The sequence below is a fragment of the Nematolebias whitei genome, chromosome 9 (assembly GCF_014905685.2).
Source record: "Nematolebias whitei isolate Nwh7 chromosome 9, NemWhi1, whole genome shotgun sequence".
Classification (NCBI taxonomy): domain Eukaryota; kingdom Metazoa; phylum Chordata; class Actinopteri; order Cyprinodontiformes; family Rivulidae; genus Nematolebias; species Nematolebias whitei.
The window spans coordinates 22,037,746-22,054,595 of NC_056506.1; the positions used below are offsets into that span (position 1 = coordinate 22,037,746).

The 16,850-nt window shown below is 39.8% G+C and overlaps 1 protein-coding gene across 1 annotated transcript in view; it reads left to right on the forward strand.

The window, feature by feature from the left end:
• Positions 1-14,450: 14,450 nt before the first annotated feature.
• The window catches only part of astn1 (astrotactin 1), a 487,375-nt gene continuing 484,975 nt past the window's right edge, over positions 14,451-16,850 (forward strand). Inside the window, exon 1 of the mRNA XM_037682041.1 lies at positions 14,451-14,836. Coding sequence (XP_037537969.1) covers positions 14,542-14,836 — 295 coding nt within the window. The 5' untranslated portion in view covers positions 14,451-14,541. The remainder of the gene's footprint in view (positions 14,837-16,850) is intronic.

Consider the following 16,850-nt stretch of genomic DNA (forward strand, 5'->3'; position numbering starts at 1 on the left):
CTGGACCCAGTTACCATGGTGATCACTTACTCTGCAGGCTTTGTCCCAATTTGTGACCTTTGACCTAAAGAGAACTGTTGTGGCCTAAAGTCTGAGAAGACAAAGATTTTGGTGCCATCAAAGTTAATCTCACAAAATTGTATTTCTGAAGCAATTCTGTCTGTCAGCAAAATATTTTAAGGACCACTGAACAGACTTTAATGATTTTTTTATTTTTTTTTTTACTATTTAAGGGGGGTGTGATGGTGCAGAGGTGAACCTGTGTTTGGAAAGTTGCTAGTTCAAATATTTCTGGCATAAGGTAGTTGAGACTGGGGAAGGGTGAAGAACCCACCCCTGCCTCCACCCTCAGTGCCTTTAATGGCAGCCCTCTGCTCCACACATGTGGGTTGTGGTTGCATCAGAAAGGGCATCTGACTGTCATAGCTCTGCTCTCTGTCAGCTCCTCTGTCATGCTGCACACCCAGTAATCACTCAACTCATGTCACCTGTCACCGCTCATTATCCCACAGCTCCACCACCTGGTCCAGTCAGTACTTAAGCTCACTCATTTCTCTCAGTCTGGGCCAGATTCTCTATCCTGTCTCATCAGCAGTAGACTTTCCAGCATTCCATTGATTGACTCATCACGTTCATGACCCTTGCCTTGACCACGACCACGCTTTTGCCTCAGCCCTCGTCTGCTTTTGCTCATCTGATCAGGTACCGACTCATGCTCTTGTTTTTTGACTCTCTTTGTGGATCACGAACTGGATACTTCTGCTGAACAACTGACTTCACGGTATGAACTCTGCTTTTCCCTTCTGACTGTTTTTGGATCACGGATTAAAGGTCAAGCTCATTCTGTATCACGGACTCGTCCTTACCCCTGAATCTGATTCCCACAGATTCATTTCTCCTATTAGTCTCTTCCCCCTGCATCTACTAACCTTTATCTTTTAGTTGCAAGCCTGTTGGACTCCGTTCCAGTGGAACTTAACATCAGTTCTACTTCTACTGGCAGCCCGCCACTACAACACTACCCAATCATGAACTACCAATCAGAAGATCGGAACCAGCCCAGAACCGGACCAACTCCAGAGTTTCACTTTAGTTCACAATAAATCTTTTAACCCTCTCAGTGGTTGTTGTTGTTGTTGTTTGCGATCCGGCCTCTGGTTCATGACACTGACATAAACACAATTACCGAATCTTTGTGCGAGTTTGCTCGCTGTGATGACCCCTGAAGAAGAGAGCAACTGACAGAAAAGAAAAAAAGAAAAGAAAACTTAGGCTGATCTCTTCAAGTCATTACCTTTTTGAATCAGCCAAATTAAATATAATATTCTAAAATTGTGTTTATCTGGCAGTGTAATAAGACATGCCATGCTATCAGACATGGATAGAAACAAAGAAGCCATGAAGTCTGGGTTGTGGCCTTGACCCAGTACATCCTCTCTGACTGAGTGTACGAGTGGCGAGTGAGTGCTGTTTTGTCACAAGGCATAAGAACAGTATAAAAGCTTTGTGAACATCTCTGAAGTGGGGTGGGGGGGTCTTTTTGGATTCTGATGCTGTTCGGCTGACCTTGATTCTTCACCTCTTCAATAAACCCTGATTTTGCTGTCACTAAGTAAGAGATTCAGTGTCAACTATTTTTTAAATGAAAGATGTTTTCTTCTTTTAAATGCTTTTATGTTGTTTGGCTACAACAAACAGCCAATTGATCTAAAAAAAATACATTTTATCCAATTTTACAGATACAGATCTAAAGTTTAAACGGTGATTGTATCTGAACATTACCTTCAACACATAACATACTTTGAGGGCAACACGTTGTGCAAGTACTTTACATAAAACCTTGTTTTTAATTGTTCTAGCAAACCTTTTGCCTGTTCATGCATCCATGCAGCATGGATTGTTTACTTAAAATGTTATAGTATTTAAATTTAAAATGTAGAGAAGAGAAGTGCAGCAGGACATTAAAGGGTTAACCCTTCACACAGCTCTGCAGAACGGAGCAGAAATGTACTTCTTGATAAATTACACTGAAACAATTGAACATAAAAGTGCTAAAAGAATTCAAAATAACTTTTAACACTTTGATATTTTGTGATTTATGATGATTTTACTATGTGCATACTTTGAATTTTAAGGTGGAAGACAAAAGTCAATCAGTGCATCTGGACAGCAAAGCTGCTGCAGGAGAACTGTGTGCGCGTGGCAGAGAGGAGATCAGCTGATCAGCTGCAGGAGGGAGCTTTCCCCTGCATTTGTAGGCTGCTCACATGGTATAAAATCATTAAAAAGGATTTATTTCAAACAAACAATCCATGGCTCATCCATCAATCAGCCAATTGTGTCATGTCCAATCTTACTTTGAAAATCTGCGATATAGTGAATCTGCGAAAAAACGAACCACGAAGTAGTGAGGGACTACTGTACTGGGTGTCTGTGTACAACTCATTAACTTTTGGAGTTATCTAAATTCAAGATGGTCACCACAGCTGATCAACCTGAGCCTACGACAGATGAGCTTGAGAATGGTATAGTTATAGCTGACAAGTATTTACAACATATACCCTAAGCACTAATAGATCATCTAAGATATGTCAACATCTTGTGATATTACACGTTATTTTCAAGATTTGACCAAAATGACTACAATTCCAAAATTTCTCAAAATAAAATGATCTGTTTAAAACCTTGCAGAAGATAAGAATTACTTCATGGAGTATGACTGAAGAAGCTTTTCGGATGAAAGACAAAATGTTTATACAATTTGTTTTTATTTTTTTGAACCCACCCAGAGGACCTGACTAAACTTTTTATAGATTTTTCTACCTGGATTATTGAGCATGCATCAGGGTACTTCAAGGAGTGTTAGGCCGTTATTTGCTCAATGTTTTCTTTTTACATGGTAATGTTGCAAATCACAGTCATTTAAAGAGTTCCATTATTCAGCAGATATAAACACATCTCGTGTAAAATCTTTCACTGATTCTGTGATGTCTAGAACTGCAGAGAGTAGCAATACCTCAGCCATCCATAATGTCACGCTGAAACTTCTTTCTGGAAGATCTGCTGACTCAAGCTGATTTCCAAAAGCTCCACTGTCACAAAAAAGACCAGGCAGATTGTGTTTCTTTGGTTAGAGTTTGCAGAATGGTTTTACAACATAGCAAAGTCTGGTTTTAACTAAATGGAATAGACAAAATAATTTACTTTTCATTTGTGTTTTATTTGATAGAATCAGTAAAAATATATAGAAACTTTTATTATTGCCTGCTGCCAAAGGCCAAAATGCTAAAGGCAATACTGTTTTTATAAATGCCTCTGTATGTACGTGTTGTATTCATAAAATAAAAAAAAAGCTAAATGACAAGATAACCACCATAGCTAATTAACCTTAGCCTGCACAAAAAATTACTACGACTCAGTCAGTTTTACAAAAACTGAATTGAAATTGGGGTAGTAACTACTAAGAGTCCTCTTCATTACATAATCTAAGTGCTTAAACATTTTGCAATAACTCACACTATTACATGAGATTTTGCACAGATCATTTACAAGGTTTAACCAAAATGGCATGGAATAATCCTAATTTTATACTCTGTCATAAAAGTGGGTGGGTGGTATGCATTCCTTCAAGGAACAGTAGGTATTACATTTCAAAATCGATTATCTACAAGGTTTTAAATGGTCTTTTTTCTCAGATAAACAAAACTTCAAGAAACAGATTTGATTTACCCAAACAAAAATGCACTTAATTACAGAAACATACAACAAGTTGGATGGAGTCACTCACACAGACTGTCAGGAAGAACAATATGCTGAAAAGAAAGCTATAAGACAGCAACTGTGTTGAATTTATAGAAAGACACAAGGAGGAAATTAAGAATGAATTTCAATTTATGTTCAGTTTATTTATATAGTGTTAAAACACAACAGAAGTTATCTCCGGGCACTGTACAAAAGCATTCACATATACAGGTATGAAAAGGCAATTAGTAAAAGTTCTCTATCTAAAGAAGGAATCCAGCAGAGATGTTGAATCTTCACTTCGTCACAGTCTTCCATCCTGAGCAAGCACAAAGGCAACAGTGGAAAGGAAAAACTCCCTTTTAACAGGAAGAAACCTCCAGCAGAACCAGGCTCAGGACAAGCGGCCATCTGCTTCGACCGGCTGTGTTTGAGAGGACAGGAAGGAGAGACAAACACAGAATGGCAGGTCCAGATGGAGATGCAGGTGTACTCGAAAGACAAAAACACATGTCCAGGATAGAAAAAAAAAAAAATACAAATGCAAAATAGGTAGAGTAGAGAAAGTAAAGACCCCAGCAGAGTGAAGACATGTGGTCAGTTTGTCCTCCTGCCGTCAAAGCCTATACAGTAGTAGCATAACTAAGGGATAGATCAGGAAACCCAAGCTGACCCTAACTATAGGATTTATCAAAAAGCAAAGGCAAGCCCAGTCTTAAAACTGGACAATGTGTCAGCCTCACGGACAGAAACTGGAAGTTAGTTCCACAAGAGAGGAGCCTGATAACTGAAAGATCTTCCTCCTAGTCTGCTTTTGAAAACTATAGGAACCACACATAAACCTGCAGTCTAAGAGCAAAGTTCTCTGTTAGGAAAATATGGAACAGTAAGATCTGTAGTATAAGATGGAGCTAGGTTGTTTAGAGCTTTGTAGGTTAGAAGCAAGATCCATCCATTCATTATAGTTTACCTGCTTCTTCCATTTTGAGTTACGGAGGTCGCCAGTGCCCATGTCCAGCAATCACTCTGCGAGGGGAGGGGTACACCCTGGACAGGTCTCCAGTCCATCACAAGGACACCTAGAGACAAAAAAAAAAAAAAAGACATTCACTCTCTCACTCACACCTAGGGACAATTTAGAGTTACCAATCAGCCTAACATGCATGTTTTTGGTCTGTGGGAGGAAACCGGAGTACCTGGAGAAAACCCACACATGCACAAAGAGAACATACAAACTCCACCCGGAAAGGCCCCCGGACCGGGATTTAAACCAGCAACCTTCTCGCTGAGAGGCAACAGCTCTACCAGTTGCATCACCGTGCTGCCCGAGAAGTAAGATTTTGAATTATATTCTGGATTTGACAGGGAGCCAATGGAGAGAAGCTAAAACTGGAAAGATATGATCTCTCCTATCAACTCTCATTAAAACTGTGGCAGCAGCATTTTGGATGAATTGACGACTTGTTAAAGAAGTTTGTGGACATCCAGATAATAAACCATTGCAATAATCCAACCTAGATGTGACAAATGCATGGATCAGATTTTCTGCATCATTTTGGGGCAAGATGTTTCTAATCTTAGTGATATTACACATGTGGAGGAAAGAGGTCCTGGTGACTTTTTTTAATATCAGATTCAGAGAGTTTTATTGTCATCCATGTGGTCCATGTGGTGGAACAAGATTATGTACACATGGAATGATCAATTAATTAATAATCTAAAGTTCAAACCTGAGTTTGCTTTTATTGTTTTGTATCACCAAATTTCACATCTCTGATTTAAGTGTTTGTTATTGATTTTCAACTGTCCCAATTCTAACTCATAATACCAAGTTAAACTCAGCTTACCAGTAAATACTTCAGTTGAATTGTTTTATTTTTTTAATTCTAGCTAATCCAAGTGTTGATGTAGCTGCTGGTTTCTATTTTCTTATTTCTATTCCTGAACATCACCAAGAAAATAAGAAAATATATATTACATGTTGACTGTTACAAATGTGTTCCATCTTTCTAATGATGAACATAACAGCCCTCTCCACACGGTCATCCATCATTATCCATGGAATCCACTGACCTATATTTGATCCAGTCTTTAGGAGCCACAGCTGCATTGTCATCCAAGCACGACCAACCAAAAAACAGACTGCAAAATAAGACTTTTCTGTCTCCAAAAACAAAGGTGACTCTGTCAGATAAGATTAAATTGTCATTAAAACTGCTGAACAAAATGTGCAGCTGGGGGAAGCACAAGCCGTTTCATTTATTCAAACCAGGCTGCACAGAGCTGTGAGTACATCAAACATAAAGGTGTCATCCCTGCATCTGATTTTTATCTTCATTCAAAGAAAAATATTACAGCACTGTGCAAAAATCACATTAGAGTCATGTTTTTTAATACATGTTGCTTGTATTAAAGCAACTTACCAGCTAACCTGACATGTTAATTTATGCTCTGAGGGAGGAAACCAGAGTACCTGGAGACAAATCAAACCCGACTTTGAACCAAATGCTTCCTCAAAATCCCTGGATTTCTGTCCTCAAGCAGAAAGCTGCTTTATCAGTTGGCACAAAATAAATATAACTGAACTATATGACACCAAGAGAGGGTTTATAAACCTCCACACCTTTAGAATAATATTAAACTTTAGCCAGCCTTTTGGATCTTTAAAACTGTTGTACCTAATATGATACAGACACTTTCTATTAGTTTTTTCCTGCTTTTCTAAGGCAGAAGAAGAAAATATTTTGAGCATAAATAATAAAAAAAGAGTATTTCTGATTACTGAGGTACATGATAACTGCAGAGGATGGAAAGAGTCATGCAGTCAGTAATTTCAGGACTTTACAGTCCTCCAGCAGTGGGTTCAAAGCCGATGCACAATATGGCTCAGTGTGTCTGAAGAGTGCACGTTTGCTTCGTGTGTGAAGCCTGTGAAGAGTCTGACTGTAGCTGCCGCAGTGTGTTTGGGAGCAGCTCCAGCAGCATGACGAAAAGAAAAGGCCCTTTCTCAACTGTAATCAACTTTGCTGCCCATGCAGTAGGTGAGGGGGCGGGGGGGATCTGAAAAGATGAATCTGTCCGCTCCTGATCGCAGCACCAGTCAAGTAGTGGGGCCAAACGCTCGCTCGTGTTTTGGCAACAGATGGGAGGTGGGGTGTCTGGAATAAACAGTGGGACCTTTCTCTTGATCAGGCTCTGGGTCGGCCCTCCCTAACATCTCTGCACCTGCAAGTCACAGCCCCCTGATCTATGCGCTCCCTCCTCCACCACCCTTCACTTTCTGCATCTCAACTGTCACTATCTTTCTTCTGCCTGCCTCCTCCTTCTCTTTCATTTCCCCCTTCACCCCTCCCCCGCCCCTTTCCACTACTTTGATTATCAGCAGAGGCTGAAAGCATGTGCATCTTTACTTCTGCCTCGTACAGACTCTTTTAGTCACACTTGGAATTTCTTTGTGCACGTTACCCTTTTATGATTGTAAATTATGATTGTAAATTTTATAAATATACAAATTCCGATTCACTTAAGGCACACCTGCACCTGCCTTGGATGTCTATATGACCTCCAAGTCCGTCGTTCAAACATTCGACTCTATATTGACGTACAAGTGAGGTCATGGTTAGACGTCCATAGTGGACCTTGTTTGCACGTCGTGGAGACGTCCAGAACTGGTCTTGGCCGATGGACTAAATGTAGACATGATCTGCACATCCATTTGACAGCTAATGTTTAGTGGGTAAGTGCAGGCAGGACGTGGAGGATTCAGTAATACAATAAACATGTTTATTTAAACAACACAAAACAGCAGCTGACGTGGCAGCAAAACTTCCATTCAGCAATGAGACGACTCGAAGGGAGAACAGGACATGACACCAAAGAAGACGATCCTCGGACAGGGGAACAATAACTAAGGACACGCTAACGAGGGGATAAACACGAACACCAGGGGAAGGACAACAGGTGGCAGAAGAGGAGATGATTATGTGAGGGAGAGACACACAAGGGAACACAATCCTTACACCACACCGGGGAAATGTTAGCAGTATCATTAGCAGTACGGGAGACTGTGGCTGAGTGATTAGAGCAGTCGTCCGCTAATGCGAGAGTTGGGGGTTAGAATCCACCAGCAGTGACATGCCGAAGTGTCCCTGGGCAAGACACTGAACCCCTCATAGCCTCTGATGCGTGTCCCATCAGTGTATGAATGTGATAAAGCACTGATTAGTCTCATTAGAATGATTTGTTCATTTAGCTTTGTATAGATCTAGTAGAGTGCTGTATGAATGGGTAAATGAGGACCACAGATTGTTGTAAAGAGCTTTGAGTATCTTGAAATAAGATAGAAAGGTGCTATATAAGTACAGTCCTTTACCATTTACAATGGATATAAGAAGTCAGACCTTTAAAAACAAAAGTTTGTTCAGATTCAAGTTCATCACTTACAAGTTTACAGCACAGCCGCTCAGACAGCAGACCAGATATTCTATTAGAAATACAGCAAGCGCGTTTCAGAATAATGATGATGGGTTTGGAAGTCACATTTCTGTGGGTACCCGCACACATTGGGGTTGAAGGAAACAAAGCAGCAGACAAGGAAGCAAAAGAGCAACAACACAACAAGTTAACTTTATAATAACTACAAGCAAATCAGAAGCAACAAGCATGGTTAAACAAAAACTGAAGGAAAAGTGGCAGAAAGAATGGAATGAAGAAAACAAAGGAAGATGGTATTATAAGATCCAAAGAAGAGTGGGAGAGATGAGAACAGGAGGGAGAAACAGAAGAGAAGAGAGATTAGTAACAAGACTGAGATTTGGACTCACTGGACTGAACAACACATTATTCAGAATACAAAAAACATGAAACAGGAAAGTGTCAATATTGTGGAGACAGTAACAAAAGAACACCGGATTTTAATGTGTCAGTGATATGAGAGAGAAAGAAGATACATGATGGAGGAATTTAGAAAGATTAAAGAAACATTTAATATCACAAACATACTACAGAAAGAGTCAAGAAGTAAATGTGTAAAGATTTTGGTTGGGTTTTTCATTAAAACAAAGCTGATCAATAGGATATGATTAGGACAGACAACACATACACAAGTAAATAAGTAGATGTTCTGACCTACACTCCAGACCAGTCGGTGGCGGTAATGCACACTATAAGTTGTTTGACAACCACCATTTAAAACTAAAGAAGAAGAAGAAGAATCCTCACACCACTTGTAAAGAATCAGTGATTCAAGCTGGCAGAACGATGTCCTTTATGACGAGCTGAAAGGAAACAAAACCTCAAAATTACATCTCTACCGTCTCCAACCGTCGAGTGGATTTTTGTTTTTATTCATAGAAGCTTTATTCAGAGCCAGTACTGAAGTCACAAGGTTTTCAAGAAATCACAATAATAGCAAAAAGAATATAAGTTTGGTATAAACATTAGATTTTTGGTCAAAGAAGATCATTAATATTTGAACAAAACAAATGAACAAAAAAACCAACAATGTGATCACTGCACGACTGTAACAAGACGTTAGTGTTGTGTGAAAGACACAACTTATCAGCTGCTAGAAGAACTTTTTTATTTGGTTGTTGCTGCTGTTAGTACATGAGAGGATCAACAAAGTTCATGCACAATCATCCAGGTACCAAATCCAATAATTCTCAGTCGGGTCATCTGGACAGTTTCTTACATGAGTGGATGTTTTCCAACATTGACAAGGCAATTATGAAAAAGCTGACTGTATTAGTCATTTTTACTAAATGATATGGTTATAACTCACAAACGGTTTTACAGATATTGACCCTAACATGTGGAGCTGCAGTAGCTGAGCATCATTCACAACACATTTTAATAAATTACTATGTAAATGTTTGCTTAAAACATCATATTGGAGTCAATCCTGTTTCTCTGAAATATCTTAAGAACTTCTGGACAGGTAATTAACAGGAAAAATGAAAGGGTTATAACAGTGAATTTTACAGATGTGTTTAATTCACATACAATACAAAAACAAAAGATGCAATTTTAGATTTATTTATTTTTTTATATTTTTACTCTGATAATGTTAAGGTTATTCTTTGTTCACAAAACAACAACAACAAAAAAAACCCCAGTTGATCTTTAAAGGGAATCGGTCATGTGGAAACCCATACTTCTACAGCTTGATGTGGCCCATATGATCATAGAGCAGTTCTGTTTCTGGATGACAGCAGTGCCGTTATCACTCTGTGGACCTCACCTCACCTTCTGTGTCTTGGCCAAGTTGGCAGAATAAACTCCCCAATGACAACAAGATTGCATTTTTCTATCTGAAAAAAAAAAAAAAAAATCTCCACTTGCACTGAAGCCAAAATGAGCTTGAGCTTCAGAGATAAGGGACACTTAGGGGCGTTTTAAAATGTTTCACCAAAAAAAAGAAAAAAGTTTATTCTTTAGCCACAAATATAATTTGTTTTGAAATAAATCTCAGCATGTTTAGCTATAATGATCCAGCAAAAATGAGGAAAACACTAGACAAAACAAGGAAAACACAAATGCTATTAGTTGCAGAGGTTTATTTTATGCATCTACAACAATAATTATACAACTTCATTCATAAAGCACTGTTAGGATCATTAAACAAACAAACGAAACAAATAAAAAAAAACTATTAAAATCCAAAATTTCAAGCTGACTGAAAAGCCAAGGAGAAAAAATGTTTTAAGAGAAGATTTAAAAACAGGAAGTGCGTCAGCCAGTCTGATGAGCAAAGGCAGCTCGTTCCACAGTCCAGGAGCAGCGACTGAAAACACTCGGTCACCTCTCAGCCTCCTCTTTGATTTTAGAACCACCCACAGCAACAGCTGACCTGAGAGAGTGTGAGGGAACGTACAGCTGGAGCAGGTTGGACAGATACTGTGGAGCGAGACCATAAAAATAACTAAAAGAACCTTAAAGTTAAACTGGAAACAAACTGGGAGCCAGTGTAGTGATTCTAAAATGAGGGTGATGTTCTCTCGTTTTCTGGTACCAGTTAAAAGGTGAGCAGCAGCGTTCTGAAGTCAAGTCAAGGTTCTTTATTGTCATTCTTATCACATGTGGTACATGAGGTGGAGCGAAACTGTGTACACAGTCGAACTGGCTCAGACCAACAGAAAGTGCATTACGGTAGTCTAAACAAGTTGTGATAAATGCCTGGATTACAATTTCAAAATGATGATGTGAAAGTGTGTAACATTCTAAAAAAGTTGCGTCTGTTCCTCTGGATGGGTTCGAAAAACAACAACAAAAGAAAAAAAATTGTAGAAACGTTTCGTCTTTCATGCGAAAGACTTCTTCAGTCTGAGGAGCTGCATTAGTTCAGCCTTATAAATAACACCTTCTCATAGTGCCTGGATTATTGAGCATGCTTCAGAATGTGGGTAACATTGAAAAAAAAAAGAGGTTATGTTTTAGTCAGAATATCAGCCTGTTTATGGTGCAGAAACACTCAAAAGTCTTGAGGTGGTTAATCCTGAATATTTTACCCCCCACTTTTGACAAATGTGCCCGTCCGTCCTTCCATCCATCCATCGATTGTCTTTACCTGCTTCTTCTTTTTCAGGTCACTCGTGCTCAAATCCAGCAATCACTGTGCGAGGGATGGGGGACACCCTGGACAGGTCTCCAGTCCATCACAGGGCCACATAGAGACAAACGAGACAAACAACCATTCACTCTCTCACTCACACCTAGGAACAATTTAGAGTTACTAATCAGTCTAACATGCATGTTTTTGGTCTGTGGGAAGAAACCAGAGTACCCAGAGAAAACCCACACATGCATGGAGAGAACATGCAAACTCCATCCAGAGTGGCCTTTCGGGTGGGATTTGATTCCACGACCTTCTTCCTGAGAGGCAGCAGCTCTACCAACTGCTCCACCATGCCGCCACAAATGTTACCATGAAAACAAACAGCAACAAAAAAATCAAATTAAAAAACGGCAGTCTATTTCTGAAAGAACAGAATGGATGTTATTTCTGTAACCAACAATTTCAGCTGCTGATGTTTCTACATGTGGTACCTCAGAAAGTAATCCTTGGAGCAGGGCTCAAAATAAACCACAGAGTGGATGTTAATATTTTCCAAACAACATGTCTAATCTAAGTGGAAAATTACAGGTCAGAAACTGGATTTTAACTCTGTACGTTTTAGATTACATGAAATTAATTCATGCTCACACATTATTGGGAAGAAAAATATATTAAACATTGAATAAAATTTCACTTATGATTTAAAGGCAATTTTTTTCATAAATATTTGGATTTGCCTTAACATTTGTCCATCAAGTAGAACAAGCTGATTTTCCAATCAAATGCTAAAAGGAGCAGAAACACATCTGCGCACGTGAAGCCACTAGAATCACTTTAAACAAAGACGTCTTCTCTGCCATCTTCATAAATAATATTCAGAGCTCTATAAATAATACATGCACACACAAATTAGTCCAGTCTCTTTAATCACTGTTTAACTATCCTCCACTGTGCGATGTTGATAAAGATTTTGCTCATTTCTGAGTTTTGCATTTTTCACCAAAAATCTCATGAACCCCTGGAGAGATTGTAAAAAAAAAAAAACATTCAGGAAGCACCTTCTGGATGTACATCTACAACTGATTAACTTTTGGATTCATCTAGATTCAAGGTGGCCACCAAAGCCAATGAACTTAAAATGTGTGGTGGTGTTAGCAGAGAGACACTTATGACATAAACTCTAAGTGCTAACAAATCATGCAAGGCATCAAAAACTTGCACAAGATTGCTCATGTTATTTTTAAGGTCTTGCAATTGGCTGTAACTCCAGCATGAAAGGCAGTGTACAATATGCATAACATGAAGAAATGCAAATTGCATATTTAATGGCACTTTAAGCTTTAATTCCTAATGTTGTCTTTTGGCTTTTAAGAGTTTTTTTTTTTTTTTTTTTTTTTTGAGAGCAGAAACTGTGGAGATGTCACTTTACAGGAGACCACTGAGCTGCTTAAGTATAAAATGGATGGACAGTGGTGACACAGAAAAAAAAAGAACCACACACACACAATCTTCTTTGATAACGGCTTTGCATCTAAATCCAAATTGCTATTGTGTGGTCAACAAGACTGTGGAGGGATTTAGATTCAGAAAAGCGCACTGCAAATATTATATGGAGTTTATCACTGGGTTAGCTCTCAGTGTTACTGTTGTTGAAGTCACAGAAAAAAAGAACATGTAGTCAACAACTAATGCACAATTAGAAGCTCGGACCAAATGTTGACAGCTGCAATTATATTGGTTTTGTGTTAAATCTGAAGAAAATTCCCTGAAAGTTAAAGGCATCACTTTTAAACTGTTCATACACTTAATGCATATATTTGGAAAAAAAAAAAAAACATTTGAGCATTGTCTTTATTTTGTTCTAGCTTGTAAATAAAAGAGCACATTCAAGTGATTGTCAAACATGTTTAAAAAGCATTTTATCTTAATATATGTCAGAAATTTCCCTCTGGTGCTTGTGATGATAGATGATACATTTGCTATGGAGAATGCTTCTGTTCCAATTCACTTCTATCACACAGGAAATATGAAGGAATCACATAATAAAAAGCTACTTTTGTGTTGCTGAACCAAATTTTTACAGACTACAAAGTAATCCCGGCTGTTCAAAAACTGCCTTTATAAAAGACTGCTTAAATATATATGCTTTTACAACTGGCATTTTAAAACATGAGCACTAGAAATCTGTCCTATGTATCCAAAAAGTTTTTCAAACCCTGCCTCAAAGACCTCTGTTAAACTCAGACTTAGTTTAATAAAGATGCTGACTGAAACTTATTTCATAACTTTGAAGTTATTGAGCTAAACATTGCTATGCTAGTTGCGTACAGTGATCCCAACACATATTTTGACCACTACACATTGTTGCTGTAAAGCTTTGGCACTCAACCCCCTTTCTGTTGGCAAAATATCTCAGGATCTGTTGGATAAATGTTAATGTAACTCAGAAAGTATCTACAAATGACTACGTTTTTCTAGTCACCCAATTGCAAGATGGTCACAACATTGAAGAAATGACTCCAACTCAGTCAGTTAGCCATAGGTGGTAGTAGCTGAGAGTGCTTCATCTCACAATATTGCTTTAGATCAGGCATAGCTCAATAAGAAGGTTCAACTCCATCCTTTCTCTTGATAAGACGGCTCTAATCTCAAACCTTGACAAATTGCATCTTTAATGTTGTTTTGAACTGTGCTGTTCGTGCACTTTGTAGCATCTTTTAGCATGGCCTGCAGACACTGGCAGAGCGCAGTGACATTAGCAGTCAGTTTATGTTTCTGCACCTTCAATTAGTCAATTATACATGCATCAGGCTGATGTCCACCCGGTCAAAGATGTCAGGCAAATTATTAAAGATGCTCACTGCTGAGCTTTGGAGATGATATGCAAATCTGCACGAGAGTGCAAATGCACAATTAGATTTAAAATAAATGATTAAGCTTTTGTTGATGGAGCCTTAGGGTACTGTTGCTGTTAGTAATCTATGCTCAGTCATTGCAGAGCTATTAACGCAGTTTATCGATCACTTACTGTAAAAGGAGGTCAACAGCATCTAAACACAACCAAACAGCCACACAGTCAATGCATATCTACAAAAAAAAACATGTGACTGATCAAAGAGGAGAACAAGAGGCGTTTGTTTCTCACACCGACACAGCCCGCCGGTGTTTCCTCACGCTCCCCGCTCAGCTGCGAGACTCAAGCAGCTTCCGAGGAGGAGGAGGAGAGAAGAAGAAGCGACGGAGAGATGAGCATCAACATGGAGCTGCGGCTGCTGGGGCTCGCGTGGCTCCTCCTGGCCCTCGGAACCGCCGGGGTTCGGTGTCTGACCGGCGACGAGGACCAGGGCCAGGACACCGAGTGCAAGACGAAGAGCGTGACCGTGTCCGCGCTGCCGTTCCTGCGCGAGAACGACCTGAGCATCATGCACAGCCCGTCGGCCTCCGAGCCCAAGCTGCTGTTCTCAGTCCGGAACGACTTTCCCGGGGACGTCGTGGTGGTGGACGACCTGGAAAACACCGAGCTGCCCTTCTTCGTCTTGGGTGAGTTGTTTCCGGACACGGCGGGGCTCGTTATTAGCCTCCAATGAAGCGGATTAAATCTCAGCCAGTCCACGCTATTCCACCAAACATCTGTCTGAATGAGCCTAGGCCTGGCTCTCATGTCACTGTTTTACCACCGAACCAAAGTGAGCAGCTAATCGAAGTGTTTGTTTATGAATACAACCAGACTGTCAGGGGTTCTTAAGTATCGGGAATATCTGCCATTAATGAAACGAGAACTAGCATTTTCTTATGCAGTGATAGGCTCCATAGCATCGCAGTGCTAATTACTGTGTAAACACATACCATTATATGTTTTATTTATGTCCTGGATGTTCATACATGTTTACTTTCCAACCTGAGCTCTGGTTTTTCGGGTAGCAAACAGGCTTGTTAGCATGACTAGCTAGCAAACTTTGCTCACGTTAATGCAACTTTCTCCCTGTCACCCTGTGTTTACATTCTTAACACTTCACAACCACATCCCATGTGAGTTCCTCCCTGCTACATTAAAAGCTGTGTGGACGTGAAGAGCAGACCCAGGTCATGATGTTAGACTCGGTTCAACAAGAGGCTGGAGAAGTTTGCATGGAGGGAGTCTGTGGTCGCTGACCATGGTGCTGAAGTTTACCTTAGCTTACAGCTAGCTGCTGACTTCTCTGCAGAAACAGACTCTGAGGCGCTAAGCTTCAAGTGAAGTGTCATGTTTATGGGCAGCTGATAGTTTTGTTTTGCTAGCTTTTGAGTTTTGAATGTTTGCGTGATTTCTGTTTTCGGGGGGGTCGTCTTCCTCCATCTCACTCTGTCCTCTGCGTCTGTCCTCACTCCAACTACCTCCATGTTCTCTCTAACTGCATCCATATATCTCCTTTTTGTCTTTTTCCTGGCAGCTGCATTTCTAACATCCTTCTACCAATACACCCACTGTCCCTCCTCTGGGCATGTCCAAACCATCTCAGTGTGTCCTCTCTAACTTTATTTCCCAGTTGTTCAACCTGTGCTGTACCTCTGATGATCATTCTTAATCTTATCCTAAGGAGAACCTCAACATCTTCATTTCTGCCACTTCTAGTTCTTTCTCCTGTTTTTTTGTCAGAGCCACTGTCTCCAGACCATACAACACAGAGGTCTCACAAATAACTTTTCCTTTGACCTTTGCTGCCACACGCTTTTGTCACAAATCCCTCCTGAAACTTTTCTCCATCCACTCCATCCTGCCTAGACTCTCTTTTTCACCTTTCACCTTAGAGTAGTCATCCTCCAATGCAAGAGCTGGGGGGTTGAATCCACCAGCCATCATATGCTGAACCCCTCATTGTCTCCGATGTGTGTCCCATCGGTGTATGAACATGATAAAGCTCTGATTATTCTCTTTACAATGGCTTGTTCAATTAGCTTTGTATATCTCTAGTAGAGTGCTGTATGAATGGGTAAATGAGGGCACAGATTGTAGTGTAAAGCACTTTGAGTGTCTTGATAAAAAGACAGGGACCATATAAGTACAGTCCATTTACCATTTACCTCTTTACCACACTCCCCATTTTCCTGAACAGTGGACCCCAAGTACTTGAAGTCCTGCACCTTTGTGACCTCTGCTCCTTGTAGCCTCACTGTTCCACATGCCTCCCACTCATTCACACACATGTTCCCTGTCTTACTATGACTGAGTTTCACTTCTCTTCTTTTAAATCTATAACTCCTACTCTACAACTTCTGTTCCACCTGTTCCATGTTTTTAATCACATATCACAGTACACTCCTTATTTATTTATATGTTGCTAGCTCAAATTCTCAAACACTGTGATTTTTTATAATGTACAATACATGATTTCCAGCATATTTTGTTGGTTATGTTACCACTGTTAGCAGAACTACAATTTATTTAAATTATTAGCACAGTTGAAAACTCACAGGAATGTACATCAAACAGTATGTTGGCCTGCCACTACAGCATGAAGCAGGACTTTGGGTTTGGATGCTTGAGCAGTGGTACATTGCTTCATCTTATATATAT